General features: G+C 40.0%; 3 protein-coding genes and 2 long non-coding RNA genes across 5 annotated transcripts in view; all 5 read left to right on the top strand.

Annotated features, from left to right (window-relative positions):
• Positions 1 to 3258: 3258 nt before the first annotated feature.
• The window catches only part of LOC307016134 (zona pellucida sperm-binding protein 3-like), a 64140-nt gene continuing 40246 nt past the window's right edge, over positions 3259 to 27152 (top strand). The window contains exons 1-8 of the mRNA XM_079645169.1: positions 3259 to 3689; positions 3763 to 3878; positions 3969 to 4072; positions 4155 to 4329; positions 5339 to 5486; positions 5892 to 5974; positions 15838 to 16007; positions 16153 to 16308. Of these exons, the coding sequence (XP_079501295.1) occupies positions 3327 to 3689; positions 3763 to 3878; positions 3969 to 4072; positions 4155 to 4329; positions 5339 to 5486; positions 5892 to 5974; positions 15838 to 16007; positions 16153 to 16308 (1315 nt within the window). The 5' untranslated portion in view covers positions 3259 to 3326. The remainder of the gene's footprint in view (positions 3690 to 3762; positions 3879 to 3968; positions 4073 to 4154; positions 4330 to 5338; positions 5487 to 5891; positions 5975 to 15837; positions 16008 to 16152; positions 16309 to 27152) is intronic.
• Positions 6365 to 7043, top strand: LOC307017042 (uncharacterized protein). The gene is made up of 3 exons (XM_079646475.1): positions 6365 to 6516; positions 6629 to 6742; positions 6828 to 7043. The coding sequence occupies exons 1-3, from the start codon at positions 6390 to 6392 to the stop codon at positions 6992 to 6994; spliced, it is 408 nt and encodes a 135-aa protein (XP_079502601.1). The 5' UTR covers positions 6365 to 6389; the 3' UTR covers positions 6995 to 7043.
• Positions 8375 to 11484, top strand: LOC307017053. The gene is made up of 3 exons (XR_013802006.1): positions 8375 to 8903; positions 10831 to 11081; positions 11192 to 11484. It is a non-coding gene; the product is annotated as an uncharacterized lncRNA (long non-coding RNA).
• LOC307017051 lies at positions 16419 to 16836 on the top strand. The gene is made up of 2 exons (XR_013802004.1): positions 16419 to 16534; positions 16621 to 16836. It is a non-coding gene; the product is annotated as an uncharacterized lncRNA (long non-coding RNA).
• LOC307017040 (uncharacterized protein) lies at positions 23439 to 24140 on the top strand. Its single transcript, XM_079646473.1, has 3 exons — positions 23439 to 23608; positions 23721 to 23831; positions 23917 to 24140. The coding sequence occupies exons 1-3, from the start codon at positions 23482 to 23484 to the stop codon at positions 24126 to 24128; spliced, it is 450 nt and encodes a 149-aa protein (XP_079502599.1). The 5' UTR covers positions 23439 to 23481; the 3' UTR covers positions 24129 to 24140.

Below are 27152 nucleotides of genomic sequence, written 5' to 3'. Positions count from 1 at the left end.
TTGGAGGTCAGCCAGTTTATATTTGAACTTCAGTTGCTGCAACAAAGCCTTTGTACATGAGTAGCCTCTTTTTTTAAAAGGGGAGTTACCGTGGGGTACTGGCAATATAATGACCTGAACATTAAGATATAAACATGGTCTCATAACTTTGTGTCCAGGCCCATTGGGTTTTCTGACTGACTGAATTCTAATAAAGTACCCAGACCTCTACTAGGGTAGTCAATATGTTTTAGAGGTACAATTTGATGGTTTACAAAGTCCTGAGTTGTTACTTTAGCTTAGCAAATCTATTCACTCCTGTTTTGGGGGACGGATTAAAATGCATTCAAATGTAATTTGTTTCGTCAGGTGCTTCAATGATGCCAAAGAGGAAGGATCAAATGCACTTTTCAATCCCAGAACAAGATCTTCTTCTCTTCAGCTGCAGCTCGATGCCTTCCTGTTTCCCCAGGACACAAGGAACTCAGTGAGCCACTTCTATAACCTGAATGGTTTTGTCATGTTTGGAAATGCTTCAAAGTTGTATAATGACATTTATTTTGTGTCTCTTATATTAGATTTGTATCACTTGCCAGCTGAAAGCGACCTCTGAAATGCAGAAGAGCAGCCCCGTCAACAAGGCCTGCAATTATATAAATTCAAGGTGCTTTTATTACTTATTTTGTTAATTGTTGCTCCTTACTGTAATATTGCAAAAGGTTTGTCAGTGTATCATTTACAAAGGCTCATGTTAAAAAGTATGTATAAGCTAAAACTGGTTCAAATTATTGCTATTAATATTTCTTGCTGCTTAAGTAATCAAGTTACTTAATTAAGGAAACATATTTTTAACGAGGTCTAACGTTTACTGTAAATATAAGGATAAATACTTTCTAAAATGAATTTTCCATGCTCTGTCTGTACAGCCAGGTCAATGTAACAGTGATGCTTACCTCAGCATTTTGACTGAAACCGTACACATGTGAGAGGAATGTGCTAAATGTAAGCTTTAAGAATATTTTAGAATGTTGACGCTGCCCATGGAATATATGTATACAAATAAATGGTTATTTCAACATTGGATTTGGGTGTAGATGCCCTCAACTTAAAGTGAAAGGAAAACAATGATTTAATTCTGTATTCTAATCATCAGATGGATAAATGTCGATGGCATTGATGATGTGTGTCGATGTTGCGACGATGCATGCTCCAGCAACTCTCCCACCGGTCATAAAAACGTTGGAAGTCTGATCCCTGAAGGTAAACTGTAAATCCTACAGTTTTATAACTTTCATAATCTGTGATCTGTCTGCGAAAACTGTCCCAACTAAAGATTATTTGATTCTCATTTTCATTTTTATTCATGTTTCAGATTTAGCGGCACGTGAAACTGTAACTCTGGGCCCTTTGATGGTTTTGCCCTACAAGTAGGCGAAGCATAACAATCCAGACAATCAAGGATTCAACATTTGTCTATCAATCTCTCACTCTCCCTGACCAAACTTCAGCGTAATACTTATAGCTTAATACGAGCAACACGATTATTTTAATGATTGTTTAGTAAGGAATGTGTATACAACATAAACATTAAAGAAACAAGGATGTTTAGTCTTTACTGTTAATACTTAACATGGCTCTAAACAAAGCCACACAACTGGTCTGATGAAACATCCCCGTAAATAAAAACAGATTACACTGTATGAACATTACATGTTGATGTCAGCTGTCAGGATAGACACGTATCAGTTTTTGAAAGAGGAATATAAAATGTGAATTTCTCTTACCTTCAAAAAGCTGAATGAAAATAAGAATGCATGCCAAGCTCGTCTTCATGGCCTTTTCAGTCATGAACTGACGAATAAATACTAAAGCTGACTCTCACATTGTACTTGTAAGGGAAACTTCTGCAGCAATGGAGAGTCATGACTCAGAGAGACACGAGGAGAGTTGGAGCTTTGATGTCAAACACTGGTAGTTTATTACAAGTATCGGCCGGAGAATTTCACATCACGAGTCACAGCAGCCAGAGGTTCGGACTGCACGGTGGGTTGCCACATCAATTCTGACGAGCCTCGCTCTCTCTCGATAGACCTTTTAACTAGCTTACAGTGTTAATCCACATATTGGGGGGCTGACGTAAACATCCTGGGAACACTGGAGATAGCCCCAACATCTGGAGACACTGAATCACCTGTCTGTGGTGCTTAGAAGCCAGCGTTCTCACAGTCAGGGTGGATATATATTATAAGTTAGTGTCCTGTAAACATGTACGCTGGCACAGTTCGATTCAGAAGCTCTCATAAATAATAATAAATATATATTTTTAAAGCTTGGGTTGTGTTTTGAGCGCACCAAAAAAAGTGCTATTCACATACAAGACAATACAATGTGTCCAAATATAAAGGAGATAATAATAGGAAAGAGTGAAAGAGGTAAGGTCAATAACCCTTGATAAGAATGGGTTCGCCTGATATGTCAGTGGTTAGAGCTGGCAGCCCATATGCAGCCACCGCTGCCTAGTAAACCAGTTTGAATCCTGAACCAGCCCAACATTTCTGGCATGTCCTCCCCTCTGTCTCCCCCTTTCAACTCTAACACCTCCAATAACGGCCCTCTGGACCGAAAGAAACTAAAAAGTATGAACAGAAAAAACAAAATGGATCAATCTAAAATAACATAAAAATATTTAGGCAACAGTACAGGGTGAACATCTGAAATGGATAATTAAGAATATAGTTTTGAACTTTATATTTCGTAAGTCATTTGATTTTAAGTATTTTTAAGGCATTTTCAATACTTTCTTTGTTTGAACTGCATGGATTGATTTGTATATGTGTCTTATGTTTCAAACACAGATCGAATTGTATTTATGTAGCTCAAAATCACAAGTTTTACATTTGTATTTGATTTTATTTCATTTAGTCTGTACAGATCAACAAAACATGAATGATAGTTTAAAAACATAATAAAATGACACCATAGAACACAATAATAATGTGATGTGTACAAATTAAGGATCCGGGGGGGATGTCAAAATGCTTCCTGCATGGTTTTCATGAACTGCAACACTAACAGTTTATTTAAAATCCAAAGTAACAAGCAATGAAGCAAATATATATGCACATTTTAAACATGTGAAAACGCCCTTCACCTCTCTCTCAATCAGCCTCATGTTTTGAGTTCAGAGTGTGCAGCCAATTAAGCTGATGAGTGTCTGATTGGACGCAGGTGTGCTGCTCTGATGAGGATAATGATTGGCTAGTTTAAAAAGCTCCACCGCTCACCCTGAACCATAGGCCTACTGTGAGTCAGTCAGGAAGACAGAGAGCAGCCGACCAGTTTCACTTATGAAGGCCTTTCATTTTCAGGTTATCCTCCTTGTAGGACTCTGTGTTAGCACCTCTTTTGCTTTCCCGCCGACACAAGATGCTTCGTTTCAGAGCCTTGCGAACACAGGCAGGTCTGAACTCGGGCAGCAGAAGTCTCCGGCTGAGGAACCGCAGCAGGTGAACACCATCAGAGTGACCTGTCATCCAGACTCTTTGGAGATTGTTATCAAAGCCGACATGTTTGCGGTTGGAGCTCCTATTGATGGTGACGAGATACGCCTTGGAGTAGAGACCAACAACCAGTACTGCAGAGCTACAGCGTCTTCAGCAGATGAGTACATTATCAGTGTTGGACTTGTGGAGTGCGGCACCAGACACTGGGTAACTTTAAAATATATTTCATTTCAAATATGATTCATTAGCTTCTAGTTTTAAACATGTCTACTCTCCACAGGTAACTGAGGACTCTCTGATCTACACAAACCTGCTCATATACTCTCCTGAGGCCTCTCCATATGGTGTTGTTCGAATGGAGGAGACTGTAATTCCAATTGAATGTCATTACGAAAGGTCTTTGTCTCTTTGTTTTTAAAGCTCACATTGTAAAAAATCTTTGAATGATGTCTGTCTCTTTTTAAATGCATGTTTTCTGTTTCTTAGGAATTACAGTTTGTCCAGTTCTTCACTCATGCCTACCTGGATCCCCTTCATGTCGACCCAGGCTGCAGTGGAAATGTTGCAGTTTAACTTGAGAATCATGACAAGTGGGGTTTGATGATTTTCTCATGTTATTATGAGTTGTCATGTCTATATTTGCACTTAGTACTTTTTTCTGTCCGCGTGCAGGTGACTGGCAGTACAAAAGAGGCTCTAATGTGTTTCATCTCGGTGAGCCCATCAGCATCGAGGCCTCGGTCAGAATTGGGCATCACATTGGGCTCCGAGTGTTTGTGAGCAGCTGCGTGGCTACACTGAGCCCTGATATGCACTCCAGCCCCAGGCATGCCTTCATTGAAAATGGGTAAGGCTGCAAATTGCTAAATGGCAAAAAGTAAAGTCTTTTTCTGACCCTAGAGGGAGCTGTTTTAATGTCTAAGGCTCTTCAAGTGGTTTAATTCAGACACGAGCAATGCTGACTCGAGTGACAGGTTAATAAAAGATCAGTCCTTTAGTGTCGTCTTCAAGTTAGCTAAGGCTTGCTGCAGTTTGCTTTTAATCTTTGGTATTCTAGTGCTTCCTTTCTGTACCACTATTGGCAAATGCACAGGTCAGATTTGTGCAGTTCTGACTCTAAAGAACTACTTCCAGAACTTGCCTATAGACGAAGTCCTGCCCATCTACTTCCGACCGATGGGGCCTTATTTCGGAAAAATTATGTATTGGAGAGAAAAAGATTATCTTTCGACCCCGTTTCAATTGTGCAACGAATTACACATGTGGTGATTGTCAATTTTTAAAAAATAATTTCCATGTAAAAAGTCAGTTTGTCGTAAAACTGTTGGAATATAACACTATGAAAAGAATCCCGGTCCCGCATGCTGGATCTTATGGAACTGAGTAACTCCCCTTGTGTGTATGTACAGCTCTCAACATGCCCAGACTTGTAGTGATTTTCACCTCTTTTAATACTTTTCGCCTCTTTCTGAAAGAAGTGAAATGTGTCAACGTGAAGGCCGTCTTGGTGTTGGTGCGGGACGGGAGAGGTAGTTCATTGAGCGGTTTTACACAAAAAAAGTAGTTTTGTTTTTACTCATTTTAGGACATACTTTTATTTTTTTGACTTTCAAAATTATCTTTTAAAATGACAAACATCATGTGTAATTCGTGGCACAATTCAAACGGAATCGAAAGGTAATCTTTCTCTCCCCATTGACTCCAATGCATAACTTTTTTTTCGAAATAAGGTCTCATGGAGGTCCTCCCGGAAAGGGAGGGACTTCGCCTCTCTATATGACTAGAAATGTTAGCGGTGGAGTTGCATTGTGGGTAATGTGGACTCTGGTTATAGTAGTCAATGAGTGCTAATTTAGTGTTGCTGTTTTTGTTTTGCCTCATCATAGGTGCTTTGTTGACTCTCAGCTTCCAGGCTCAAGGTCTCAATTCTTAGCCAGGACACAGGATGACAAGCTCCACATGTCCATTGATGCCTTCAGATTTTATAATGAGGACAGAGGGGAGGTGAGGCTCTATTAAATTGCCTTAAACATGATTGTGTGTGCACGTTGGTCACTGGTCACCATGGGAAAGCGTGCGTTCTCCTCCCTGGGTCCACGTCTGTGGAATCAGCTTCCAGAGAACATACGGACCTCGGCATCACTCAGTTATTAGGATATGCCTCAAAACCCACCTGTTCCACACCGCATTTTACAGACTGTCCTTTACTTAATTTATTTTATTTTTAAACCTTTTTATGCTCTTAATCTTTTATTTTTATATTGCCTTTTTTTTTTTTTATCCAATATGCTCCTTTAGATATCTTAACTTATTTTTCCCTTTGTGAAGCACCTTGAGATGAAGTTTGTCTTTAAAGTGTGCTGTATAAAACAAATGTATTATGTTTCCCTACACCTGCTTTTCTCATAGCTCTACATCACATGTCACCTGAATGCTGTGCCAATAAATAACGCAGATGCACCAAACAAGGCGTGCACTTTTGTGAATGGAAGGTAAGTGAGATCCAGTCTAAAATATGTCAAATTACACACAAGTATTGGTGCTGAATGCTTTTTATTTATCAGATGGCGGTCCGCTGATGGTAATGACTACTTATGTGGGCAATGCAAAAGACCAGTTGGAGTTGAGCAAACTTCCAGTAAGCCCAGCAGCCCGAGCAAGTTTAGGCCTCGAGGGTTTGTGAAGCCAGAAGAGCGTGAACCCCTCTGGAGGAGCGGACAGAAGACCAGTACAGGTGGGGAGCTTGTAGAAACTTATATGATGAATATTGGCTGCAGATGTTATCGTAATGATCAATTGTCACATGTTTTGGCATAGGTTCTAGACATGATGATGGCTGGGTAACTGAATTAACATGCATTATGCTGGTTTGTGTTAGTGTGGGAACATCAGGCCAGAGTGGGTCCGATGATGGTCTTGCCAGCCAAGCAGAAGATCCAGCCCATACCTGCAGAGGAGCGTTCTTCCATTCTTGATAAAATCAGCAGACATACAATGTATGGCAGCCAGTGGAGGGGTGGAATAAACCGAGTTGGTAGGTCAATACCGGTATTGAATTATTCTTTGTTCATTTGAAGCCTTTAACAATCTCTAAATTAAAATTGCCCATGATGAAATCTTAATGTTGAATTGTTTTTCTGTCAAAGATCAGAGGAAAGGACTGCTTCCTGATTCATCATCGACCCAAAACCAGGTGGACGTTCTGACTTTAGCTTCTGAGCAGAATAAAGATGAAGAAGACAAAAATGGAACAGACAAAGGTTAAATGTGAAAAGTCTTAACCCTTTTTTAAATGGCACTCTGGAATGCACCTTTTACAGTAACACATTTATTCTGTGACTACAGATGAAGATGCTGAGGAAGTTCCTGAACTTCTAGAAAAAACCTCTCCCGAGGCCCACCTGCAGTCGAAGGCAGCGGTGCTGAACAGTACCCACACAGCGGCACTCGATGAAGTCCTCCCAACTGCTGCGGTTACTGTGGCTGTGCCCCCGCTATCCAACAGAATCTGACCTTTCTGAAACAATGGACCCAAGAGATAATAAATGATTCAAACTTTAATTTGTTTGCATTTTAATGTTGCAATACACAAAGAAAACTGATGAGCTGCTCACAGCTAAAAACAATTAAATGCGCACAATTGTTTTCTAATGAGCAAAAGTGTTCCATATAACTGTAAACATTTAGGAGTGGACTCAAAATTGCAATTGGTCTTCCATGTCTTTTTTCTTGGGCTTGTCTGCTGCTAAAAACGGTACTACACCATGGCATTTATTTTCTGGGGTGTCACTTGCTTTAGTTGTAACAGCTGTATAAAGGTGATGTATTGGAGGTCAGCCAGTTTATATTTGAACTTCAGTTACCGCAACAAAGCCTTTGTACATGAGTAGCCTCTTTTTTTAAAGGGGAGTTACCATGGGGTCCTGGCAATATAATGACCTGAACATTAAGATATAAACATGGTCTCATAACTTTGTGTCCAGGCCCATTGGGTTTTCTGACTGGAGAATGAATTCTAATAAAGTAGCCAGACCTCTACTAGGGTAGTCAATATGTTTTAGAGGTACAATTTGATGGTTCACAAAGTCCTGAGTTGTTACTTTAGCTTGCAAATCTATCCACTCCTGTTTTGGGGGACGGATTAAAATGCATTAAAATGTAATTTGTTTAGTCAGGTGCTTCAATGATGCCAAAGAGGAAGGATCAAATGCACTTTTCAATCCCAGAACAAGATCTTATACTCTTCAGCTGCAGCTCGATGCCTTCCTGTTTCCCCAGGACACAAGGAACTCAGTGCGCCACTTCTATAACCTGAATGACTGTCATGTTTGGAAATGCTTCAAAGTTGTATAATGACATTTCTTTGGTCTCTCTTATATTAGATTTGTATCACTTGCCAGCTGAAAGCGACCTCTGAAATGCAGAAGAGCAGCCCCGTCAACAAGGCCTGCAATTATATAAATTCAAGGTGCTTTTACTTATTTTGTGAATTGTTGCTCCTTACTGTAATATTGCAAGAGGTTTGTCAGTGTATCATTTACAAAGGCTCATGTTAAAAAGTATGTATAAGATAAAACTGGTTCAAATTATTGCTATTAATATTTCTTGCTGCTTAAGTAATCAAGTTACTTAATTAAGGAAACATATTTTTAATGAGGTCTAATGTTTACTGTCAATATAAGGATAAATACTTTCTAAAATGAATTTTCCATGCTCTGTCTGTACAGCCAGGTCAATGTAACAGTGATGCTTACCTCAGCATTTTGACTGAAACCGTACACATGTGAGAGGAATGTGCTAAATGTAAGCTTTAAGAATATTTTAGAATGTTGACGCTGCCCATGGAGTATGTATACAAATAAATGGTTATTTCAACATTGGATTTGGGTGTAGATGCCCTCAACTCAAAGCGAAAGGAAAACAATGATTAATTCTGTATACTAATCATCAGATGGATAAATGTCGATGGCAGTGATGATGTGTGTCGATGTTGCGACGATGCATGCTCCAGCAACTCTCCCACCGGTCATACACAGTACTCGAGTTGAGGGGGGATGGCATCCCCCCTGAAATAAAAACGGTCAAAATCATCCCCCTTCTAAAACTGCCATTTCCCCTTCCCACCCCTTATGTCATTTTATCAATGAACGTGGCACTGGTATTACTGCTATTTCAACATTAATTTTGCGCATTTTTAGTAAAATGCTGTGGGCGAGGGAGCACACACACACGCAATGACATTTTTACCAAGTCACTGACGCTATGCTATGCGAGTGCCCTAGAGGGCGCCAGAGCGCCGTGATGCGCCTGTTTGAATGATGCCAGAAGCGCAGTTAACGGTCATCACAATGGCCAAGCGACCAGGAGGACAACGCAATCTGAGGGACTTCATATTTAAACATACTAAAAATAACATTTCAGGTAAGTCAAGAGTCGGTAATCTTTGTCATTACTCATTACTTTACTCACCAAAGGCGGAATCTATGGACATAAGCAACAATAACAACTTAGTTTGGAGTTTAGCTACGTTTTTCTCTCGTGTTAGCTAGCTGGTAAGACTCAAAACTGTTGATGAAATGATACCACCAGCACCAGAAGAGCTGAAACCCCTCCTTCAAGCAGTGAACACTCTTGTCATCTCCACAGCTGAGTGCGAACGTGGGTTTAGTCAGATGAACATTTTAACCACAACTAGAAGCTCCCTAGAGGTAAAAAGCATGTCAGCCAGGGCTCGACATTAAGGACTGCCCGATGGCCCGGGGCCATCTAGTATTTAGCTTGGGCAATGAAGCCTCACCTGCTGGTTGCCCGATAGGCCAATCTATTATGCCAGTATCATGCAGCTCGCGGATCCAGTAATGAGTGACCCAACAGTAAAACTAAACATATCTATAACTAGTTTAGGTAGGTAATTAAAATAGCTACGTGTGATATTCTAACCTGAAGTGTGTGTTTTGTTCCGCTCACCGCTGCATGTGATCATGCAGAGCTGCGTGTCGACTCGTCAGCAGCAGCTGATCTCTCTCTCCCGCCAGATTAGACTTCACTCGCGTTTATGTCCATATCGATCAGATCCAGCTAGTTCTAGCTAATGATATGACTATCTGCTTATTAAAAGACACCGTGACCTAAACAATAAGTGTCGCTATCCAAGTGGGTGAGGCCACAAAGTATAGCGCAGCATTATGCATTTGTTTACATGCCCACCGGAACCCCGAGGCATTAGCAACAGATCAACGCACAATCAACCCATACAGCACATCTCTTTCTCCACATTAAGTGTTAGACATTAGAATTGACTATTCTTGTCTGTCGCATACTCTTCTTGTCTGTCACATAAGTGGCGCAACTGAAGCGGTATTGCGCTAAAGGGAAATTATTTTGACCGAAGAGATTTAGATTTGCTTGCTAACGGGAACTCTGACGTCGCCATTGTGTGTGCTTCGCGCATGCACTCGGCTTCTCGGGTCTGCTCCTTCAGCTTCTGGATGAGGAGGCATTCCTTCGACCAACTTCCAGTAGATAACATTACAAACATTTTTAACAGGGGCCATAATAGTGTAGATAATGTTTGTTTTGGCAGTTATAACTGCATGTAATGTTTTCTACTTTTTTACATCTGGGAAGGCATTTGCCTTCATCAGATGGAAAGTGTCTTGCTTTTCGTCAAGTGCGTTCCACTGAACAAGTTCAGAGATATATGTCAAGACTTGGCTTCAAAGCCATTGCTTAGCTAACAATCCGAAAGCAAGAGCCAGAAAAATTGAGACCAAAAAGCATGATTATGAAAATCTTTGGAAACTTCTATGAGATGGGGGAGAGTGGAGTAGGCAGCCATTGACAACATTGGTCCTATTTTCTATTATCTGTATAATCTTTGAATATATATTCATATTTTGCAAACAATTTCAATCTACACTTAATGCCCTTTTTAAAAAAGTAACATTGGGAATGTTAACATAAAATATTTGTATTTGAACTGCAATAAAATGATGACGGATCAATATTTTTAATTTTTTTCCTCAGATTTTTCATGAAGTGTTTAATTTACATATTGATTTCATTGATTCCAATAAAAATGTAACCCTTTAGATACCAGCCTTGATCGTATACCAGTAACTGCTTTTTTGAAAAAATACACTATAATTCAATAGTCTAAAAACTATTTTGACTCTGTTATTAGTATAATCAGCTGATCCATCTGAATAATAAATGAGGGACTGTTAACCAAGATTTGTACAATAGACTTCCATTATAACCACATTTTTGTTTCCCCTCCCCCCCTTTAAATTAAATTGAAAAAAAGATTTTGCACTAATTGTCCTCTGTCTTTTACCCTAAATGTTAGTGGTGCCATGGCAGCCCGGGGACCGACTCTAATTCTGAGGTGCCTTGGTCAAGAGCAATGAAAGGAGTATCTGAACATCCATAACATGCATGTTGTTTTAGGAGTATAATAATTATCTTTATGCTGGTTGGTCTCCCACCCTCTGCGGGTTATCAGCACCAATTATGTCCCCATATGATAAAATCCACCATCCCCCTTGATTTTTTTTTACAACTTGAGTACTGTAAACCTCGGAAGTCTGATCCCTGAAGGTAAACTATAAATCCTACAGTTTTATAACTTTCATAATCTGTGATCTGTCTGTGAAAACTGTCCCAACTAAAGATTATTTGACTCACTTTCCTTTTTATTCATGTTTCAGATTTAGCTGCACGTGAAACTGTAACTCTGGGCCCTTTGATGGTTTTGCCCTGCAAGTAGGCGAAGCATAACAATCCAGACAATAAAGGATTCAACATTTGTCTATCAATCTCTCACCCTCCCTGACCAAACTTCAGTGTAATACTTATAGCTTAATACGAGCAACACGATTATTTTAATGATTGTTTAGTAAGGAATGTGTATTAAACATTAAAGAAACAAGGATGTTTAGTCTTTACTGTTAATACCTAACATGGCTCTAAACAAAGCCACACAACTGGCCTGATGAAACATCCCCGTAAATAAAAACAGATTACACTGTATGAACATTACATGTTGATGCCAGCTGTCAGGATACACACGTATCAGTTTTTGAAAGAGGAATATAAAATGTGAATTTCTCTTACCTTCAAAAAGCTGAATGAAAATAAGAATGCATGCCAAGCTCGTCTTCATGGCCTTTTCAGTCATGAACTCACTAATAAATACTAAAGCTGACTCTCACATTGTACGTGTTATGTAAGGGAAACTTCTGCAGCAATGGAGAGTCAGGACTCAGAGAGACACGAGGAGAGTTGGAGCTTTGATGTCAAACACTGGTAGTTTATTACAAGTATCGGCCGGAGAATTTCACATCACAAGTCACAGCAGCCAGAGGTTCGGACTGCACGGTGGTGGACTCCACATAAATTCTGACCAGCCTCTCTCTCTCTCTCGATAGACCTTTTAACTAGCTTACAGTGTTAATCCACATATTGGGGGGCTGACGTAAACATTCTGGGAACACTGGAGATAGCCCCAACATCTGGAGACACTGAATCACCTGTGGTGGATCAGGGTGGATATATATTATAAGTTAGTGTCCTGTAAACATGTACGCCGGCACAGTTCGATTCAGAAGCCCTCATAAATAATAATAAATATATATTTTTAAAGCTTAGGTTGTGTTTTGAGCGCACCAAAAAAAGTGCTATTCACATACAAGACAATACAATGTGTCCAAATATAAAGGAGATAATAATAGGAAAGAGTGAAAGAGGTTAGGTCAATAACCCTTGGTAAGAATGGGTTCGCCTGATATGTCAGTGGTTAGAGCTGGCAGCCCATATGCAGCCACCGCTGCCTAGTAAACCAGTTTGAATCCTGAACCAGCCGAACATTTCTGGCATGTCCTCCCCTCTGTCTCCCCCTTTCAACTCTAACACCTCCAATAACGGCCCTCTGGACCGAAAGAAACTAAAAAGTATGAACAGAAAAAACAAAATGGATCAATCTAAAATAACATAAAATATTTAGGCAACAGTACAGGGTGAACATCTGAAATGGATAATTAAGGATATAGTTTTGAACTTTATATTTCGTAAGTCATTTGATTTTAAGTATTTTTAAGGCATTTTCAATACTTTCTTTGTTTGAACTGCATGGATTGATTTGTATATGTGTCTTATGTTTCAAACACTGATCAAATTGTATTTATGTAGCTCAAAATCACAAGTTTTACATTTGTATTTGATTTGATTTCATTTAGTCTGTACAGATCAACAAAACATGAATGATAGTTTAAAAACATAATAAAATGACACCATAGACCACAATAATAATGTGATAGTGTGTACAAATTAAGGATCCGGGGGGGATGTCAAAATGCTTCCTGCATGGTTTTCACGAACTGCAACACTAACAGTTTATTTAAAATCCAAAGAAACAAGCAATGAAGCAAATATATGCACATTTTAAACATGTGAAAACGCCCTTCACCTCTCTCTCAATCAGCCTCATGTTTTGAGTTCAGAGTGTGCAGCCAATTAAGCTGATGAGTGTCTCATTGGACGCAGGTGTGCTGCTCTGATGAGGATAATGATTGGCTAGTTTAAAAAGCTCCACCGCTCACCCTGAACCATAGGCCTACTGTGAGTCAGTCAGGAAGACAGAGAGCAGCCGACCAGTTTCAGTTATGAAGGCCTTTCATTTTCAGGTTATCCTAGGACTCTGTGTTAGCACCTCTTTTGCTTTCCCGCCCACACGTTACACACAAGATGCTTCGTTTCAGAGCCTTGCGAACACAGGCAGGTCTGAACTCGGGCAGCAGAAGTCTCCGGCTGAGGAACCGCAGCAGGTGAATACCATCAGAGTGACCTGTCATCCAGACTCTTTGGAGATTGTTATCAAAGCCGACATGTTTGCGGTTGGAGCTCCTGTTGATGGTGACGAGATACGCCTTGGAGTAGAGACCAACAACCAGTACTGCAGAGCTACAGCGTCTTCAGCAGATGAGTACAGTATCAGTGTTGGACTTGTGGAGTGCGGCACCAGACACTGGGTAACTTTTTAAAAATATTTCATTTCAAATATAATTCATTATAGCTTCTAGTTTTAAACGTCTACTCTCCACAGGTAACTGAGGACTCTCTGATCTACACAAACCTGCTCATATACTCTCCTGAGGCCTCTCCATATGGTGTTGTTCGAATGGAGGAGGCTGTAATTCCAATTGAATGTCATTACGAAAGGTCTGTCTTTGTTTTTAAAGCTCGCATTGTAAAAAATCTTTGAATGATGTCTGTCTCTTTTTAAATGCATGTTTTCTGTTTCTTAGGAATTACAGTTTGTCCAGTTCTAAACTCATGCCTACCTGGATCCCCTTCATGTCGACCCAGGCTGCAGTGGAAATGTTGCAATTTAACTTGAGAATCATGACAAGTGGGTTTTGATAATCTCATGTTATGAGTTGTCATGTCTCTATTTGCGCTTAGTAATTTTTTCTGTCCGTGTGCAGGTGACTGGCAGTACAAAAGAGGCTCTAATGTGTTTCATCTCGGTGAGCCCATCAGCATCGAGGCCTCGGTCAGAATTGGGCATCACATTGGGCTCCGAGTGTTTGTGAGTAGCTGCGTGGCTACACTGAGCCCTGACATGCACTCCAGCCCCAGGCATGCCTTCATTGAAAATGGGTAAGGCTGCAAATTGCTAAATGGCAAAAAGTAAAGTCTTTTTCTGACCCTAGAGGGAGCTGTTGTAATGTGTAAGGCTCTGCAAGTGGTTTAATTCAGACACAAGCAATGCTGACTCGAGTGACGTGTTAATAAAAGATCAGTCCTTTAGTGTCGTCTTCAAGTTAGCCGTTAGCTAAGGCTTACAGCAGTTTGCTTTTAATCTTTGGTATTCTAGTTCTTCATTTCTGTACCACTATTGGCAAATGCACAGGTCAGATTTGTGCAGTTCTGACTCTAAAGAACTACTTCCAGAACTTTCCTATAGAGGCGAAGTCCTGCCCATCTACTTCCGACCGATGGGACCTTATTTCGGAAAAATTATGTATCGGAGAGAAAAAGATTATCTTTCGACCCTGTTTCAATTGTGCAACGAATTACACATGTGGTGATTGTCAATCTTAAAAAATTATTTCCATGTAAAAAGTCAGTTTGTCGTAAAACTGTTGCAATATAACACTATGAAAACTACGCAACTAGAAAGACTACGAATCCCGGTCCCGCATGCTGGCTCTTAGGAAGCGAGTAACTCCCCTTGTGTGTATGTACAGCTCTCAACATGCCCAGACTTGTAGTGATTTTCACCTCTTTTAATACCTTTCGCCTCATTCTGAAAGAAAGAAGTGAAATGTGCCAACGTGACGGCCGTTTTGGTGTTGGTGCGAGACGGGAGATGTAGTTCATTGAGCGGTTTTACACATAAGTGGTTTTTAGTCATTTTACGACATACTTTTATTTTTTTGACTTGCACAATTCAAACGGGATCGAAAGGTAATCTTTCTCTCCCCATTGACTTCAATGCATAACTTTTTTTCGAAATAAGGTCCCATGGAGGTCCCCTGGAAAGGGAGGGACTTCGCCTCTCTATATGACTAGTTAGTGGTGGAGTTGCATTGTGGGTAATGTGGACTCTGGTTATAGTAGTCAATGAGTGCTAATTTAGTGTTGCTGTTTTTGTTTTTCCTCATCATAGGTGCTTTGTTGACTCTCAGCTTCCAGGCTCAAGGTCTCAATTCTTAGCCAGGACACAGGATGACAAGCTCCACATGTCCATTGATGCCTTCAGATTTTATAATGAGGACAGAGGGGAGGTGAGGCTCTATTAAATTGCCTTAAACATGATTGTGTGTGCATGTTGGTCACTGGTCACCATGGGAAATCGTGCTTTCTCCTCCCTGGGTCCACGTCTGTGGAATCAGCTTCCAGAGGACATGCAGACCTCGGCATCACTCACAGTTATTAGGATATGCCTCAAAACCCACCTGTTCCACACCGCATTTTACAGACTGTACTTTACTTCATTTATTTATTTTTAAACCTTTTTATGCTCTTAACCTTTTTTATTTTTTATATTGCCTTTTTTTTTATCATATGCTCCTTTAGATATCTTTTTATTTATTTTTTCCTTATAGCTTTGTGAAGCATCTTGAGATGACGTTTGTCTTTAAAGTGTGCCGTTCAAATCAAATGTATTATGTTTCCCTACACCTGCTTTTCTCATAGCTCTACATCACATGTCACCTGTATGCTGTGCCAATAAATAACGCAGATGCAACAAACAAGGCGTGCAGTTTTGTGAATGGAAGGTAAGTGAGATCCAGTCTAAAATATGTCAAATTACACAAGTATTGGTGCTGAATGTTTTTTTATTTATCAGATGGCGGTCCGCTGATGTTAATGACTACTTATGTGGGCAATGCAAAAGACCAGTTGGAGTTGAGCAAACTCCCAGTAAGCCCAGCAGCCCGAGCAAGTTTAGGCCTCGAGGGTTTGTGAAGCCAGAAGAGCCTGAACCCCTCTGGAGGAGTGGACAGAAGACCAGTACAGGTGGGGAGCTTGTAGAAACTTGTATGATGAATATTGGCTGCAGATGTTGTCATAATGATCAATTGTGACATATTTTTGGCATAGGTTTTAGACATGATGATGGCTGGGTAACTGAATTAACATGCATTATGCTGGTTTGTGTTAGTGTGGGAACATCAGGCCAGAGTGGGTCCGATGATGGTCTTGCCAGCCAAGCAGAAGAGCCGGCCCATACCTGCAGAGGAGCCTTCTTCCATTCTTGATCAAATCAGCAGATCTACAATGTATGGCAGCCAGTGGAGGGGTGGAATAAACAGAGTTGGTAGGTCAATACCGGTATTGAATTATTCTTTGTTCATTTGAAGCCTTTAACAATCTCTAAATTAAAATTGCCCATGATGAAATCTTAATGTTGAATTGTTTTTCTGTCAAAGATCAGAGGAAAGGACTGCTTCCTGATTCATCATCGACCCAAAACAAGGTGGATGTTCTGACTTTAGCTTCTGAGCAGAATAAAGATGAAGAAGACAAAAGTGGAACAGACAAAGGTTAAATGTGAAAATTCTTAACCCTTTTTTTAAATGGCACTCTGGAATGCACCTTTTACAGTAACACATTTATTCTGTGACTACAGATGAAGATGCTGAGGAAGTTCCTGAACTTCTAGAAAAAACCTCTCCTGAGCCCCACCTGCAGTCGAAGGCAGCGGTGCTGAACAGTACCCACACAGCGGCACTCGATGAAGTCCTCCCAACTGCTGCGGTTACTGTGGCTGTGCCCCCGCTATCCAACAGAATCTGACCTTTCTGAAACAATGGACCCAAGAGATAATAAATGATTCAAACTTTAATTTGTTTGCATTTTAATGTTGCAATACACAAAGAAAACTGATGACCTGCTCACAGCTAAAAACAATTAAATGCACACAATTGTTTTCTAATGAGCAAAAGTGTTCCATCTAACTGTAAACATTTAGGAGTGGACTCAAAATTGCAATTGGTCTTCCATGTCTTTTCTTGGGCTTGTCTGCTGCTAAAAACGGTTCTACACCATGGCATTTATTTTCTGGTGTGTCATTTGCTTTAGTTGTAACGGCTGTATAAAGGTGATGTATTGGAGGTCAGCCAGTTTATATTTGAACTTCAGTTACTGCAACAAAGCCTTTGTACATGAGTAGCCTCTTTTTTAAAAGGGGAGTTACCATGGGGTCCTGGAAATATAATGACCTGAACATTAAGATATAAACATGGTCTCATAACTTTGTGTCCAGGCCCATTGGGTTTTCTGACTGGAGAATGAATTCTAATAAAGTACCTAGACCTCTACTAGGGTAGTCAATATGTTTTAGAGGTACAATTTGATGGTTCACAAAGTCCTGAGTTGTTACTTTAGCTTGCAAATCTATCCACTCCTGTTTTGGGGGACGCATTCAAATGTAATTTGTTTAGTCAGGTGCTTCAATGATGCCAAAGAGGAAGGATCAAATGCACTTTTCAATCCCAGAACAAGATCTTATACTCTTCAGCTGCAGCTCGATGCCTTCCTGTTTCCCCAGGACACAAGGAACTCAGTGAGCCACTTCTATAACCTGAATGACTGTCATGTTTGGAAATGCTTCAAAGTTGTATAATGACATTTCTTTGGTCTCTCTTATATTAGATTTGTATCACTTGCCAGCTGAAAGCGACCTCTGAAATGCAGAAGAGCAGCCCCGTCAAGAAGGCCTGCAATTATATAAATTTAAGGTGCTTTTACTTATTTTGTGAATTGTTGCTCCTTACTGTAATATTGCAAAAGGTTTCAGTGTATCATTTACAAAGGCTCATGTTAAAAAGTATTTATAAGCTAAAACTGGTTCAAATTGTTGCTATTAATATTTCTTGCTGCTTAAGTAATCAAGTTACTTAATTAAGGAAACATATTTTTAACGAGGTCTAACGTTTACTTTAAATATAAGGATAAATACTTTCTAAAATGAATTTTCCATGCTGTCTCTGTACAGCCAGATCAATGTAACAGTGATGCTTACCTCAGCATTTTGACTGAAACCGTACACATGTGAGAGGAATGTGCTAAATGTAAGCTTTAAGAATATTTTAGAATGTTGACGCTGCCCATGGAATATGTGTATACAAATAAATGGTTATTTCAACATTGGATTTGGGTGTAGATGCCCTCAACTCAAAGTGAAAGCAAAAACAATGATTTAATTCTGTATTCTAATCATCAGATGGATAAATGTCGATGGCATTGATGATGTGTGTCGATGTTGCGACGATGCATGCTCCAGCAACTCTCCCACCGGTCATACAAACCTCGGAAGTCTGATCCCTGAAGGTAAACTGTAAATCCTACAGTTTTATAACTTTCATAATCTGTTATCTGTCTGTGAAAACTGTCCAAACTAAAGATTATTTGACTCTCACTTTCATTTTTATTCATGTTTCAGATTTAGCGGCACGTGAAACTGTAACTCTGGGCCCTTTGATGGTTTTGCCCTACAAGTAGGCGAAGCATAACAATCCAGACAATAAAGGATTCAACATTTGTCTATCAATCTGTCCCTCCCTGACCAAACTTCAGCGTAATACTTATAGCTTAATATGAGCAACACGATTATTTTAATGATTGTTTAGTAAGGAATGTGTATACAACATAAACATTAAAGAAACAAGGATGTTTAGTCTTTACTGTTAATACCTAACATGGCTCTAAACAAAGCCACACAACTGGTCTGATGAAACATCCCCGTAAATAAAAACAGATTACACTGTATGAACATTACATGTTGATGTCAGCTGTCCGGATAGACACGTATCAGTTTTTGAAAGAGGAATATAAAATGTGAATTTCTCTTACCTTCAAAAAGCTGAATGAAAATAAGAATGCATGCCAAGCTCGTCTTCATGGCCTTTTCAGTCATGAACTGACTAATAAATACTAAAGCTGACTCTCACATTGTACTTGTAAGGGAAACTTCTGCAGCAATGGAGAGTCATGACTCAGAGAGACACGAGGAGAGTTGGAGCTTTGATGTCAAACACTGGTAGTTTATTACAAGTATCGGCCGGAGAATTTCACATCACGAGTCACAGCAGCCAGAGGTTCGGACTGCACGTTGGGTTGCCACATCAATTCTGACGAGCCTCGCTCTCTCTCGATAGACCTTTTAACTAGCTTACAGTGTTAATCCACATATTGGGGGGCTGACGTAAACATCCTGGGAACACTGGAGATAGCCCCAACATCTGGAGACACTGAATCACCTGTCTGTGGTGCTTAGAAGCCAGCGTTCTCACAGTCAGGGTGGATATATATGATAAGTTAGTGTCCTGTAAACATGTACGCCGGCACAGTTCGATTCAGAAGCTCTCATAAATAATAATAAATATATATTTTTAAAGCTTGGGTTGTGTTTTGAGTGCACCAAAAAAAGTGCTATTCACATACAAGACAATACAATGTGTCCAAATATAAAGGAGACAATAATAGGAAAGAGTGAAAGAGGTAAGGTCAATAACCCTTGATAAGAATGGGTTCGCCTGATATGTCAGTGGTTAGAGCTGGCAGCCCATATGCAGCCACCGCTGCCTAGTAAACCAGTTTGAATCCTGAACCAGCCCAACATTTCTGTCATGTCCTCCCCTCTGTCTCCCCCTTTCAACTCTAACACCTCCAATAACGGCCCTCTGGACCGAAAAAAACTAAAAAGTATGAACAGAAAAAACCAAAATGGATCAATCTAAAATAACATAAAAATATTTAGGCAACAGTACAGGGTGAACATCTGAAATGGATAATTAAGAATATAGTTTTGAACTTTATATTTCGTAAGTCATTTGATTTTAAGTATTTGAAGGCATTTTCAATACTTTCTTTGTTTGAACTGCATGGATTGATTTGTATATGTGTCTTATGTTTCAAACACAGATCGAATTGTATTTATGTAGCTCAAAATCACAAGTTTTACATTTGTATTTGATTTTATTTCATTTAGTCTGTACAGATCAACAAAACATGAATGATAGTTTAAAAACATAATAAAATGACACCATAGAACACAATAATAATGTGATGTGTACAAATTAAGGATCCGGGGGGGATGTCAAAATGCTTCCTGCATGGTTTTCATGAACTGCAACACTAACAGTTTATTTAAAATCCAAAGTAACAAGCAATGAAGCAAATATATATGCACATTTTAAACATGTGAAAACGCCCTTCACCTCTCTCTCAATCAGCCTCATGTTTTGAGTTCAGAGTGTGCAGCCAATTAAGCTGATGAGTGTCTGATTGGACGCAGGTGTGCTGCTCTGATGAGGATAATGATTGGCTAGTTTAAAAAGCTCCACCGCTCACCCTGAACCATAGGTCTACTGTGAGTCAGTCAGGAAGACAGAGAGCAGCCGACCAGTTTCAGTTATGAAGGCCTTTCATTTTCAGGTTATCCTCCTTGTAGGACTCTGTGTTAGCACCTCTTTTGCTTTCCCGCCGACACAAGATGCTTCGTTTCAGAGCCTTGCGAACACAGGCAGGTCTGAACTCGGGCAGCAGAAGTCTCCGGCTGAGGAACCGCAGCAGGTGAACACCATCAGAGTGACCTGTCATCCAGACTCTTTGGAGATTGTTATCAAAGCCGACATGTTTGCGGTTGGAGCTCCTGTTGATGGTGACGAGATACGCCTTGGAGTAGAGACCAACAACCAGTACTGCAGAGCTACAGCGTCTTCAGCAGATGAGTACAGTATCAGTGTTGGACTTGTGGAGTGCGGCACCAGACACTGGGTAACTTTAAAATATATTTCATTTCAAATATGATTCATTAGCTTCTAGTTTTAAACACGTCTACTCTCCACAGGTAACTGAGGACTCTCTGATCTACACAAACCTCCTCATATACTCTCCTGAGGCCTCTCCATATGGTGTTGTTCGAATGGAGGAGGCTGTAATTCCAATTGAATGTCATTACGACAGGTCTTTGTCTCTTTTTGTTTTTAAAGCTCACATTGTAAAAAATCTTTGAATGATGTCTGTCTCTTTTTAAATGCATGTTTTCTGTTTCTTAGGAATTACAGTTTGTCCAGTTCTTCACTCATGCCTACCTGGATCCCCTTCATGTCGACCCAGGCTGCAGTGGAAATGTTGCAGTTTAACTTGAGAATCATGACAAGTGGGGTTTGATGATTTTCTCATGTTATTATGAGTTGTCATGTCTATATTTGCACTTAGTACTTTTTTCTGTCCGCGTGCAGGTGACTGGCAGTACAAAAGAGGCTCTAATGTGTTTCATCTCGGTGAGCCCATCAGCATCGAGGCCTCGGTCAGAATTGGGCATCACATTGGGCTCCGAGTATTTGTGAGCAGCTGCGTGGCTACACTGAGCCCTGATATGCACTCCAGCCCCAGGCATGCCTTCATTGAAAATGGGTAAGGCTGCAAATTGCTAAATGGCAAAAAGTAAAGTCTTTTTCTGACCCTAGAGGGAGCTGTTGTAATGTCTAAGGCTCTTCAAGTGGTTTAATTCAGACACGAGCAATGCTGACTCGAGTGACAGGTTAATAAAAGATCAGTCCTTTAGTGTCGTCTTCAAGTTAGCTAAGGCTTGCTGCAGTTTGCTTTTAATCTTTGGTATTCTAGTGCTTCCTTTCTGTACCACTATTGGCAAATGCACAGGTCAGATTTGTGCAGTTCTGACTCTAAAGAACTACTTCCAGAACTTGCCTATAGGCGAAGTCCTGCCCATCTACTTCTGACCGATGGGACCTTATTTTGGAAAAATTATGTATTGGAGAGAAAAAGATTATCTTTCGACCCCGTTTCAATTGTGCAACGAATTACACATGTGGTGATTGTCAATTTAAAAAATAATTTCCATGTAAAAAGTCAGTTTGTCGTAAAACTGTTGGAATATAACACTTTGAAAAGAATCCCGGTCCCGCATGCTGGATCTTATGGAACCGAGTAACTCCCCTTGTGTGTATGTACAGCTCTCAACATGCCCAGACTTGGAGTGATTTTCACCTCTTTTAATACTTTTCGCCTCTTTCTGAAAGAAGTGAAATGTGTCAACGTGAAGGCCGTCTTGGTGTTGGTGCGGGACGGGAGAGGTAGTTCATTGAGCGGTTTTACACAAAGTGTTTTTTTTTTTACTCATTTTACGACACACTTTTATTTTTTTGACTTGCAAAATTATCTTTTAAAATGACAAACATCATATGTGTAATTCGTGGCACAATTCAAACCGAATCGAAAAGTAATCTTTCTCTCCCCATTGACTCCAATGCATAACTTTTTTCGAAATAAGGTCCCATGGAGGTCCTCCTGGAAAGGGAGGGACTTCGCCTCTCTATATGACTAGAAATGTTAGCGGTGGGGTTGCATTGTGGGTAATGTAGACTCTGGTTATAGTAGTCAATGAGTGCTAATTTAGTGTTGCTGTTTTTGTTTTTCCTCATCATAGGTGCTTTGTTGACTCTCAGCTTCCAGGCTCAAGGTCTCAATTCTTAGCCAGGACACAGGATGACAAGCTCCACATGTCCATTGATGCCTTCAGATTTTATAATGAGGACAGAGGGGAGGTGAGGCTCTATTAAATTGCCTTAAACATGATTGTGTGTGTGCATGTTGGTCACTGGTCACCATGGGAAAGCGTGCGTTCTCCTCCCTGGGTCCACGTCTGTGGAATCAGCTTCCAGAGGACATACGGACCTCGGCATCACTCACAGTTATTAGGATATGCCTCAAAACCCACCTGTTCCACACCGCATTTTACAGACTATCCTTTACTTTATTTATTTATTTTTAATCCTTTTTATGCTCTTAACCTTTTTGATTTTTTATATTGCCTTTTTTTTTAATCATATGCTCCTTTAGATATCTTTTTATTTTTTTCCTTATAGCTTTGTGAAGCATCTTGAGATGACGTTTGTCTTTAACGTGTGCCGTTCAAATGTATTATGTTTCCCTAAACCTGCTTTTCTCATAGCTCTACATCACATGTCACCTGTATGCTGTGCCAATAAATAACGCAGATGCAACAAACAAGGCGTGCACTTTTGTGAATGGAAGGTAAGTGAGATCCAGTCTAAAATATGTCAAATTACACACAAAAAACAAAGTATTGGTGCTGAATGTTTTTTTATTTATCAGATGGCGGTCCGCTGATGGTAATGACTACTTATGTGGGCAATGCAAAAGACCAGTTGGAGTTGAGCAAACTCCCAGTAAGCCCAGCAGCCCGAGCAAGTTTAGGCCTCGAGGGTTTGTGAAGCCAGAAGAGCGTGAACCCCTCTGGAGGAGCGGACAGAAGACCAGTACAGGTGGGGAGCTTGTAGAAACTTGTATGATGAATATTGGCTGCAGATGTTGTCATAATGATCAATTGTGACATGTTTTGGCATAGGTTCTAGACATGATGATGATGGCTGGGTAACTGAATTAACATGCATAATGCTGGTTTGTGTTAGTGTGGGAACATCAGGCCAGAGTGGGTCCGATGATGGTCTTGCCAGCCAAGCAGAAGAGCCAGCCCATACCTGCAGAGGAGTCTTCTTCCATTCTTGATAAAATCAGCAGACCTACAATGTATGGCAGCCAGTGGAGGGGTGGAATAAACCGAGTTGGTAGGTCAATACCGGTATTGAATTATTCTTTGTTCATTTGAAGCCTTTAACAATCTCTAAATTAAAATTGCCCATGATGAAATCTTAATGTTGAATTGTTTTTCTGTCAAAGATCAAAGAAAAGGACTGCTTCCTGATTCATCATCGACCCAAAACCAGGTGGACGTTCTGACTTTAGCTTCTGAGCAGAATAAAGATGAAGACAAAAATGGAACAGACAAAGGTTAAATGTGAAAAGTCTTAACCCTTTTTTAAATGGCACTCTGGAATGCACCTTTTACAGTAACACATTTATTCTGCGACTACAGATGAAGATGCTGAGGAAGTTCCTGAACTTCAAGAAAAAACCTCTCCTGAGGCCCACCTGCAGTCGAAGGCAGCGGTGCTGAACAGTACCCACACAGCGGCACTCGATGAAGTCCTCCCAACTGCTGCGGTTACTGTGGCTGTGCCCCCGCTGTCCAACACCACTGCAACAGAATCTGACCTTTCTGAAACAATGGACCCAAAGAATAAATGATTCAAACTTTAATTTGTTTGCTTTTTAATGTTGCAATACACAAAGAAAACTGATGACCTGCTCACAGCTAAAAACAATGAAATGCAAACAATTGTTTCCTAATGAGCAAAAGTGTTCCATATAACTGTAAACATTTAGGAGTGGACTCAAAATTGCAATTGGTCTTCCATGTCTTTTCTTGGGCTTGTCTGCTGCTAAAAACGGTTCTACACCATGGCATTTATTTTCTGTGGTGTCATTTGCTTTAGTTGTAACAGCTGTATAAAGGTGATGTATTGGAGGTCAGCCAGTTTATATTTGAACTTCAATTACTGCAACAAAGCCTTTGTACATGAGTAGCCTCTTTTTTAAAAGGGGAGTTACCATGGGGTCCTGGCAATATAATGACCTGAACATTAAGATATAAACATGGTCTAACTTTGTGTCCAGGCCCATTGCGTTTTCTGACTGGAGACTGAATTCTAATAAAGTACCTAGACCTCTACTAGGGTAGTCAATATGTTTTAGAGGTAAAATTTGATTTACAAAGTCCTGAGTGGTTACTTTAGCTTAGCAAATCTATTCACTCCTGTTTTGGGGGACGGATTAAAATGCGTTCAAATGTAATTTGTTTCGTCAGGTGCTTCAATGTCGCAAAAGAGGAAGGATCAAATGCACTTTTCAATCCCAGAACAAGATCTTATACTCAGCTGCAGCTCGATGCCTTCCTGTTTCCCCAGGACACAAGGAACTCAGTGAGCCACTTCTATAACCTGAATGGCTTTCATGTTTGGAAATGCTTCAAAGTTGTATAATGACATTTCTTTGGTCTCTCTTATATTAGATTTGTATCACTTGCCAACTGAAAGCGACCTCTGAAATGCAGAAGAGCAGCCCCGTCAACAAGGCCTGCAATTATATAAATTCAAGGTGTTTTTATTACTTATTTTGTGAATTGTTGCTCCTTACTGTAATATTGCAAAAGGTTTGTCAGTGTATCATTTACAAAGGCTCATGTTAAAAAGTATTTATAAGCTAAAACTGGTTCAAATTGTTGCTAATATTTCTTGCTGCTTAAGTAATCAAGTTACTTAATTAAGGAAACATATTTTTAACGAGGTCTAACGTTTACTGTAAATATAAGGATAAATACTTTCTAAAATGAATTTTCCAAGCTGTCTCTGTACAGTCAGATCAATGTAACAGTGATGCTTACCTCAGCATTTTTGACTGAAACCGTACACATGTGAGAGGAATGTGCTAAATGTAAGCTTTAAGAATATTTTAGAATGTTGACGCTGCCCATGGAGTATATGTATACAAATAAATGGTTATTTCAACATTGGATTTGGGTTTAAATGCCCTCAACTCAAAGCGAAAGGAAAACAATGATTTAATTCTGTATTCTAATCATCAGATGGATAAATGTCGATGACATTGATGATGTGTGTTGATGTTGCGACGATACATGCTCCAGCAACTCTCCCACCGGTCATACAAACCTCGGAAGTCTGATCCCTGAAGGTAAACTGTAAATCCTACAGTTTTATAACTTTCATAATCTGTGATCTGTCTGTGAAAACTGTCCCAACTAAATATTATTTGACTCTCACTTTCCTTTTTATTCATGTTTCAGATTTAGCGGCACATGAAACTGTAACTCTGGGCCCTTTGATGGTTTTGCCCTATAAGTAGGCGAAGCATAACAATCCAGACAATAAAGGATTCAACATTTGTCTATCAATCTCTCACTCTCCCTGACCAAACTTCAGCGTAATACTTATAGCTTAATACTAGCAACACGATTATTTTAATGATTGTTTAGTAAGGAATGTGTATTAAACATTAAAGAAACAAGGATGTTTAGTCTTTACTTTTAATACCTAACATGGCTCTAAACAAAGCCACACAACTGGCCTGATGAAACATCCCCGTAAATAAAAACAGATTACACTGTATGAACATTACATGTTGATGTCAGCTGTCAGGATACACATATCAGTTTTTGAAAGAGGAATATAAAATGTGAATTTCTCTTACCTTCAAAAAGCTGAATGAAAATAAGAATGCATGCCAAGCTCGTCTTCATGGCCTTTTCAGTCATGAACTCACTAATAAATACTAAAGCTGACTCTCACATTGTACTTGTAAGGGAAACTTCTGCAGCAATGGAGAGTCAGGACTCAGAGAGACACGATGAGAGTTAGAGCTTTGATGTCAAACACTGGTAGTTTATTACAAGTATCGGCCGGAGAATTTCACATTAAGTCACAGCAGCCAGAGGTTCGGACTGCACGGTGGGTTGCGACATCAATTCTGACCAGCCTCTCTCTCTCGATAGACCTTTGAATAGCTTACAGTGTTAATCGACATATTGGGGGTGTTAAGCTTGGGTGCACATGAATCGCGTATGAACAATAAGTAAATCAGACTCGGTATTCTCTTCAGCATGTCTCCGGTAAGTTTATTCACAGACTGACAACAGTCAACGTAGTGACGTCACATTAGGACGTACCTTCATACAAGAACAGAATAACAGTGCGACTGCTACCGTAGTACACAGACTAAGGGCGTCATCAAATAATAATACTTAACACCCCCACTCGCTCTTAGCTTACTGGGTTACCTGAGAACAAAACAAAATAAGGCTTCTTTTTCTTTTACCTTAACTATGTTAACTCTTTGCCCTTCTAGGTGCCAAACATATCCTGAGCAAACCTCTTTAGCTTTATTTTGGTGGCTGGTTTTGTCATCACATCAGCGATCATTTGCTCAGTAGGACAGTATTCCAAAATTACCTTTCCACTATTTACAGTCTCCCTTATGAAATGGTACTTTATATCAATGTGCTTGCACCTTTGCCTGTTTACTGGGTTTCTGGCTAGTGCTATAGTACCTTGGTTGTCTTCGTACACCTTTGTTTGTGCATATTTGTATTTGTCTATACCTCTGAGTAATTGTTCTAAGTAGATGTATTCCTGTATGGCTGATGCTAAGGCCATGTACTCTGCCTCGCAGGTAGATAGTGCAACCGTAGGTTGTTTC

This window comes from Notothenia rossii (assembly GCF_949606895.1).
Source record: "Notothenia rossii genome assembly, chromosome: 8".
Classification (NCBI taxonomy): domain Eukaryota; kingdom Metazoa; phylum Chordata; class Actinopteri; order Perciformes; family Nototheniidae; genus Notothenia; species Notothenia rossii.
This window is presented reverse-complemented; position numbering and strand designations above follow the sequence as displayed.